At 48.9% G+C, this 8,574-nt stretch overlaps 2 protein-coding genes across 2 annotated transcripts in view; both read left to right on the forward strand.

Annotated features, from left to right (window-relative positions):
- The window catches only part of Pmar_PMAR006572 (Ornithine aminotransferase, putative), a gene marked incomplete at both ends in the record, with an annotated part of 2,368 nt that extends 931 nt beyond the window's left edge, over nt 1–1,437 (forward strand). The window contains 8 exons of the mRNA XM_002767134.1: nt 235–343; nt 429–577; nt 626–725; nt 772–872; nt 918–1,075; nt 1,121–1,185; nt 1,229–1,318; nt 1,363–1,437. Of these exons, the coding sequence (XP_002767180.1) occupies nt 235–343; nt 429–577; nt 626–725; nt 772–872; nt 918–1,075; nt 1,121–1,185; nt 1,229–1,318; nt 1,363–1,437 (847 nt within the window). The remainder of the gene's footprint in view (nt 1–234; nt 344–428; nt 578–625; nt 726–771; nt 873–917; nt 1,076–1,120; nt 1,186–1,228; nt 1,319–1,362) is intronic.
- A 3,922-nt stretch (nt 1,438–5,359) lies between these two features.
- On the forward strand, nt 5,360–6,478 carry Pmar_PMAR006573 (Cytokinesis protein cej-1 precursor, putative; the record flags this gene model as incomplete). The annotated part of the gene is made up of 1 exon (XM_002767135.1): nt 5,360–6,478. One exon carries the CDS (start codon nt 5,360–5,362, stop codon nt 6,476–6,478), a length of 1,119 nt encoding a protein of 372 aa, XP_002767181.1.
- Between the last annotated feature and the right edge of the window lie 2,096 nt (nt 6,479–8,574).

Raw genomic sequence — 8,574 nt, forward strand, 5'->3', positions numbered from 1 at the left:
TGGGGTTATGAAGTGAAGAAGATCCCAAGGACAAGGCTGTAATCGTTTTGCTGAGGACAACTTTTGGGGTAAACAGCTCGATATCGTCGTGATTGATTGAATCACCAAAGCTCGCAATTTTCGAGTCGATTTACCAGTATGACGGTCGCTAAGAGGAAGGTTGGACTTCTGTTATGCTTATCAGCGGGGAAAAATTTAATGTTTACTCGTTCCTTCCCGGCCGCCTCGACTGAGATGGAGTATCAGCTGTAATTATTCAGGACGTACCTTGGCGGCTTGCAGTGCCTCGACTGATCCTGATTGTTTCAATAACTACGGACCATTCATTCCTGGATTTGAAATAGTAAGCTCTCTGGGTTGTTCTTGATGATGTTATGATCGTGACCTTTAGATTTTCATCAGAGTTTATTTGTGAGTGATCCGATTAGGTACCGTATAACGACGTCGATTCTTTGAAGAAGCTGCTGGAAAGCAACCCGAATATTGCAGGTTTTTATGTTGAACCTATTCAAGGCGAGGCCGGCGTTAACGTCCCAGATGACATCTATCTCCCTGCTGTGCGCGAGCTTTGTACGAAGTAGGGCTTCTCGATGCTCCTACGACGGCTGACATCACGTTGATATAGGCACAACGTGCTCCTGTGTTGTGATGAGATCCAGACTGGCCTTGCTCGCACTGGAAGATTGCTGTGTTGCGACCACTGGGGTGTCCGTCCTGATCTTGTGGTAGGTTTTGATCAAATAGAGATATGTGTCGGAAATGCTTGTCAAGGTTCTGGGGAAGGCATTGAGCGGGGGCATGTACCCCGTATCTGCCGTCTTATCGAGTGACGAGATTATGCTCACTATCAAGCCGGGACAGCACGGATCAACGTGATGCATCGCTATGTGAGTAACTCGGTAACCGTCATTTTGTAGTTACGGTGGTAATCCGATCGCTTGTCGTGTTGCAATGGAGGCTCTTTCTGTTATCAAGGACGAAGGTTTGGTTGAGAGAGCGGATCGTTTAGGCAAAGTGTTCCGTGGTAAGCTCGAGGAAGGCATCGGACACATGAGCTGGGTTAAACAAATTCGAGGTGAGGAAGGATTGAGGCGTGTCCAATTCCATGGCGTTCGCTTAGGTAAAGGGTTACTCAATGCTGTTGTATGTGATGACACTTTTCGCGACAAGGTTAAGGCTTGGGATGTAGGTTGGAGCGCTCTCTTGCTTTCACTACTGAGTTATCTAGGTCTGTCTGGCCCTCCGCGATGCTGGTCTCCTCGCCAAGCAAACCCATGATAATATCATAAGATTCGCGCCGCCCTTGGTCATCCCTGAGGTAGGTTGACTTGGAGGTTGTTGTTAGTGTACAGAGTCTCTTAGGACTCTTTGAGGCAGGCGTGCGAGATCATTATTGAAGTGTTCAAGAGTTTTGATGCTAAAGTTGTTGGAGCGTAGAGCACCTGCGAGTGTGAGTAACCATGGAATGTCACATCTTTTTTGATTGAATCTCTCTTTGTTTCCTTATCTATGAATATGTGATAGTGTTCGACTAGAGTATGCTTAGTTAAGTAGGAGTTCATCCTGTAGAGGTGATGAAATTGTCATCCGGGGAAATCCAACCGATCTGAACATAAATCACAAATATCTACCATCAATACGGCGAGACGAATGCGTTTCACGAGCTTAACGTCGCCATTACATGATGTTGTATATATTCCCATAGCAATATGTTCAACACACCAGCACCACACAAACGAAATTACACTGTACAGTGTTCAAGGCATCACGTAGGCAACAGCCTCATCACAGGACACCATATGGTTCTTGTCCTCATCGGGAATTCCCAATCCACATTATTTGAAATATGCATCTTATTTACTCGCATATGTAAACTTCTGAACCGTGGACATAGCGGCCCCTCCCCTATTCGGCCGCCCTAAATAGATCTCTGAATGGTATAGTCCATAGCGGGGGGCATAGCGGCCCCTCCCCTATTCGGCCGCCCTAAATAGATCTCTGAATGGTATAGTCCATAGCGGGGGGCATAGCGGCCCCTCCCCTATTCGGCCGCCCTAAATAGATCTCTGAATGGTATAGTCCATAGCGGGGGGCATAGCGGCCCCTCCCCCTATTCGGCCGCCCTAAATAGATCTCTGAATGGTATAGTCCATAGCGGGGGGCATAGCGGCCCCCTCCCCCCTATTCGGCCCCAAATTGGGGCCCCCAATACCGAAGGGTATCATTGTGAAAGATCCTCTTCCCATTGCGAGACCCTCCGTCTCGCTATCACCCGTGTGTGTACTGGTGTCGAGTCTTCAGTGGTGATACCGGCGTCCGGGCCACTTCAGAAGGGAAAGCTTCTTTCCGCACGACGCTGATCTGGGAAAGTGCACTCAACTCGCCGCTCGAAGTATCTCCCAGTTCTCGCGCAAAGTCAATTTCCATGGTGCGTCGCATAAATTTCTACCGCCTGAATTTGGTTAGCGGCATACTCGATCGTGTGATACCATTCGCGTCTGCCAGCGCGTCTTCAATGTAGTTGCTGAATATGGCACGCCTCAAACTATCCTGCCTACTACTAGCGGGGCTGTTCTCGAGTCTCAGCCTCGTTATTGGAGGCCCACGACACAGCCGCCCTCGTTTTGATATTGAGCAACTGGATTACCAATCCAAGCCCAATATAGAATTGATCAACGGCGAACGTATTCCTGATGGTTCTACCTTCCTCGTCGGGGTTCCTATCAACAAGGCGACTTGTGTGAGTCATTGAGATGACCGTTTTGAATCGCACGCGCATAGTAGTGATGGGATGCTGCTGTACTTCAGCTCCTTGTCGCCATAACAAGCTACGGTTTGGTGACGAAACCCGCGCATCCGACCTGGGTTTACTTATACAATGTTGAGGTCCGCGAGGATTGGAGAAGGAAGGGCATTGCAACGGCGATGATCGAAACGCTACTCGCACGCGTAAGCTTCCTAAATTTTGCCTCTAGCCTCCGAAAGTTCTGCAGATAAAATCTACATGGCAGCATATCACTGGGGTGTATCTGGGAGTAATGGATGATAATTGGCCGGCCAAGGGTCTTTACAGCAAGATAGGATTTGTTCATGAAGGACAGGTATGATATGCGCGAGTGAAGAACTATGTTCTCTGACTGTTTACTCTCAGATATATTTCCAAAACGAGACCATACCCACCCTTGGGTATGTCTATCGCTTCAATTCGGAAGCAGCCCGCAATTTACCGCAGAACCTGCTGGAACCCGAAGTAGAGTTGATTCCCACATCTGATGATAGAGGTCACAGACTGTATGATGCGATATTCGTCCCCGCGATCGATCGCTCCGCCCAAAAATTGATGTTATGAACTACATCGGTCGAATCATTTGCATCCCTCATGGCTGTTGAGATTTTGTTGATGTGTTCCTCTCATTGTCCATCGTCAAGTGATGTTGTGTGCCAGAGTATCAGGATCGATTCATTGAGTGGCTTCCCTCACTCAAAGAGCCCTTCCTCAGCAGTCCTGAAGGGAGGCTCTTGGACAGAGTGTCATATTCCTGACTGTCAGGGCTATTAAATGCGTCCTCGGACTCCCGAATATAGGCACCTACCAACCTGAACCACGATCGATTATCATTCGGTGCAACCATCGACATCGTACGACAGTTCAAGAATGAACGCCTCCACCCGAGGATTCGCAATATGCGAAGATATCGTTCCCTGTTAGATTCAATTACGGAACGTATTCACTGATCAGCTGTCATTGTTATGATACAAACAGAGGTAGCATATGCGGGAATTTATTAGTCCGTATGAGCACTTGCGTACTTAGTTCAACTCGATAAGATGGTGAGTTGTGGAGCAGATGATCGAAGGTTCAGATCCTGCATCGGGTATTTTCTTATGATTGTTGGCGGTTTCAACAGCGTGAGGACGGAACATCCTGTGGATGACTATATTCGCTAACGCGAACAGCCTACATCATTGTCGCAGCCATCATTGACCATCGACTAATGCCAGTTACCCAACACAGACTAATAGACTAATAATCTCGTCGATTACGGGGAAGCTCCAAGTCGGAGACCCGCCGACCACAACCAAGGGCCTATTTCACAAGAAACGCTCCTTAAGGTGCACCTTGAATTTAGGAGCAAGGAGCAAGGAGCCTTACACCTTACGCGAGGTGCTTTCACTTCAGTTGCTCCTCATGCTCCTTATGCGCCTAAATTTAAGGTGCACCTCGTGGACCCCAATAAGGAGCACGAGGGGCGCCTAAACCCATACCGGCGCGCATCAAAAAATCGACACAGACTGTGTCACACAGTGCTTCAATAGAGTTCTCTCAAGAGGGCTATGGTAAGCCGCTTGCACTGACCCGTACAACTACTACTATGGACGCGGAAAACTTGAATGAACACTGTGATATTGCCCCTTGTACGATACAGTAATGGTGTTGTTTACCTTCGTGAATAAGGTCTGTGTCCACTTTTCTAGTAAAGATACGAAGATATCCAGGTCAGAATCCGTAAATGAGGGTATGGTTATTTCTACCACAAACTCAACAACACTATCATGAGCTTATCTGTGAACAATCGGCCGTTGTCGATATTTGTTATACGCCAAGTCGAATATGCGGTAAAAATGCACGGTTCAGGGATAGATCATCCGCGGGTGAGACGCGCGGGCTATCGGGAATAAGCGGAGCGGAGCTCGCATAAAATGGTGTTATGTTCATACTTGAACGCGGCAGGCTCGGAAGGGGGAAACGAAAGATAAAACCCGGACTTCCGGAGTGACGTCCTTCCCGTGACGCCGATGGCGCGTCACGTCACGACGGAGCGGGACTCACGGAAAAGTGTAGGAGTGATCCGAAAAGTGCGGTCACGGAAAAATGGAAATAGCGATACACAGAGCAGCATTCCACATCAATGGTAAGGAGGGTGCGATAAGGTGCATAAAGTACCCCCCGAGCAGTCTTACGGCACCTTACGTAAGGATCGCAAGGAGGGGCCCAAAAATGCCTCCTATGAAATCGCCTTACATGAGGAGGCCCTCCTCGCCCCTTGTAGGGTAAGGAGCCTTACGGTGAGGAGCCTTATGCCACCTTACCTTACGCCAACCCCCCAAATCGTAAGGATGTGAAAGCGACTTGCCATGAAACCGTAAGGTACCTTACAATTTTTGCTCCTTATGAGGGCTTGTGAAATAGGCCCCAAGTTAAAGACTGACGTTTCAAATCATCCACACTGTGGATGATTTTAGTGAAACGCTCGGGCGAGTGCTCCCTACGAATCTTGGACTAACCAGGAGCACAGTCAGGATTAATGTTTGTCGGCTCGCACAGACTGTTCACTGCAGGCTTCATACCATTTCAATGATGCGCATCCCCATCGCCCTACTCGTCGTCACCTTTTCTGGTGCTTCGGCCTTCTCCACTGCTCAATGCGACGCTGACTGCGCTGGCACTTACCCTGGGTCATACTGCAAGTACTGGAAGAACCCTAGCGTTTGCTTTGGCTCGGATGTTCCATGCAACTGCGGCACGAGCATATCCCCTGAGACTCCTCGTGATTGCGATGTGGGTTGTGCCTTGGATACTCCCGGCTCGTACTGTAAGTACTGGAAGACTCCAAGTGTTTGTCATTCGTCCAATGCGCCATGCACTTGCGGGGCTCCCACGACTCCTGAAATCATCACTGAGGAGGTTTTGGTCAGTACGACAGCGCCAATTGAGAGTCCTGGACGTGAGGGGGTTGAGGGGACCATCTCGTCTGTGGCTACACATACCGCCGACATTATCACCTCTACGGCATCAATCACAAGTGACTCCTCAGGAGTAGAGGGTGGGGCTATCGAGTCAACCACGGCAGCCGTCGTAACCGATGAGGTTGACGTCACAACTGTGCCTGGTGAGTCGCCTGGCCTTGAACAGGAGGATGACGAGGTTTCTACAACAACCGAAGGTATGGTGGTCACCACTACGATAGCGCCAGCTGCCGCAGTCACCACGACCTTCTCGACCACTTCTACTGCGGCTCCTGTAACTGATGAGATTCCAGTTACTACTGGAGCTGGGGAACCGTCTGGTAGAGACAAGGATGAGACTGCTGCTACGACCTCCACATCCGAGCTGATGACTGTCACGATTGCCGATACTACGGCTAATTCTATCATTGAGACGACCACTGCTATTGTCTCATCAACCCCAACGGTGACTCCTGCGCATACTTCACCATCGGTGGTCACTGAGGATGCTCCAGTTACCACTACTGTCGATGGCTCGGATGGTCGAGACCAGATGGAAGTGACCAGCGCACCTTCCACTACTGAAGTCTTTTCTACGGTCGAGGTGACTTCTACTGACACCTCTGCTGTAACACCCACTACTGCAAGCGCCACTACCGGTGTCTCCGCCACTGCTGAGGTCACCACTGCCCCCCTGCCGACCTCCGCCTTGGTCACTGGGGCTGTCACTACTGTCGACCCGAGTCCCTGAATGCCGTTCTAGAATGAAGCTCTCAAGTGTTCACTGCCGCATTGCGGCTCAGCGTGATGCTTTTATACCGTATGGTCAAGTATCGTGATATTGGCATTGTTTGTTGGGTTTTCGCGTTAATACCAAGAGAGAAGTAGAACTACGAGTCTTTCCATCATCTAGAACGATGTTAATCCTCTGGTATCAGTCCACCCGGCAATGCGAGTTCACACGCCTGAGCGGATGTCACGCGGAAAAGCACCGTCTGCGGCCCATCGTCTGGGGCGCGTATTACCTCTGGGTTTCTCTCGGATTAAAAATCGTGCATATTACACCCCTTTTGATGCACGCGGATAGTAACTAACACTTCTGCTGGAATATGACTTTTCGCGCGCTGTGGTTGAGATTAAAAACGTCATCTCGCTGTAAGGGTGGATACAATTCATCAATTGAAACTGGGTGTCATCGAATGGGCAAGAACGCTGTTCAATGAGTCCACGCTGACGCTTCTGACAATTCGTCTGCTGTTTGCTCACTGACTGGGAGAACATACACTTCTCGAGGATCAGCGCGCGTCTTCGGGCGTTTATGTGATAGCAAACGCTCGAAATCTTCTCGTTTCCACGCGAAATCAACTTCCACGATGCGTGGCATCGTAACGGATTTCCAATATCCTTCGAGTTAGCCGAACACCGTTTGATCTCATGTAGAACGTAAGATTGATAACAGCTTGGGAGATCCATGTGAAGTTCAATAGTGGCGAACTAGCATACTGGCTCGATGCTACTAGATGCACAGCAACATGACAATAGTGAGAGAATTATGGAGGACAATCCTTTTTTCGTCTTCGGGAGACCACATCATTATCGAAATCCGCTGAATCCAGAACAGCATCACGATTGACCGCTCAGCTCCGGTCAGTCGTGCGTTAAGTTTTTCTCCCACGAAATTCCTTTCATCATTGGAGTTTCACCCGTTTTACGTGGAATGGCGTGAAACTCAGTGAAACACGCGATATTCGCGGTGATATGCAGTGGCCGTGAAATATGTCTTTCACTAGTGTTTTTCATATCACGGTCGTGAAACTCCATTGTAGTTACCTACTATGGTGCGCATCAACCTTTCCATCCTCCTGTTCACAGAGGTATTCCTGAGGCTCAGCCTCGGTATCGGAAGCCTACAACCCAACGCTGCTCCATTCGATCTTTCCCAACTTGAATATACTTCCGAGCCAACCACACTAGTGGTCAACGGCGAGCACATGCTCGATGGCGCGGCCTTCCACGCCAGGTATCCTATTTCTAGAAAGGCGGATGTGAGTTATCCAGGGGGCACCTCATATATATCGTTCTGTATAAGCCTTGAATGCACGTTACTCATATATGTGGAACGAGCCAGTAGTATCCATCGAATACGACATACCTACATGGTATGTAGTACATGCTAAATTATCCTGTACTCACAGCTTTAAGGAGTCACGAATCTTGGATGGCTTTCTCCTCCAGCGCCTAGGTCACTCGTGCCCATTGCTCATATACCAATGCAAGCAATGATGCAACATGAACGTTTCAGTGTTCGTCAGGTTCTTGTCGCTAGTCTGGGCTATGGTATTGTGAAGAAGCCCGCATATCCTTTCTGGGTGTATATATATGATCTCAAAGTAGATGAAAATTGGAGGAGGAAGAAGATCGCAACTGCGATGATCAGAACGCTACTTGGAAACGTAAACTCTCTGGAGTTTCCCTTCACTTCCCTGACGGTTTTGTAGATCAAGGAAAACTGGCATCCGAAAATTCCCGGAGTCTACCTAGGAGTATTGAGCGACAATGAGCATGCCATAGCTCTTTACGAGAAAATAGGTTTCGAACTAGAAGGACAAGTACGTTACATTCGGGAGACTTGTGAATAGTGCTTTCCGATGATTTATAGATATACTTCCAAAACGAGACCGTCCCCACCCTCGGATACGTCTATCGCTTCGATTCCTCGTCAGCTCGCGACCTACCCAAGCGTGTTCTAGACCAGGACATAGAGCTGAACCCCACGAGTGACCTTGTAGGTGAACAACTGTATGATGAATTGTTCGTCTCCGAGATCGATCGTTCTCCCTCTACATT

Source organism: Perkinsus marinus (assembly GCF_000006405.1).
Source record: "Perkinsus marinus ATCC 50983 genomic scaffold scf_1104296971186, whole genome shotgun sequence".
Lineage (NCBI taxonomy): Eukaryota > Perkinsozoa > Perkinsida > Perkinsidae > Perkinsus > Perkinsus marinus.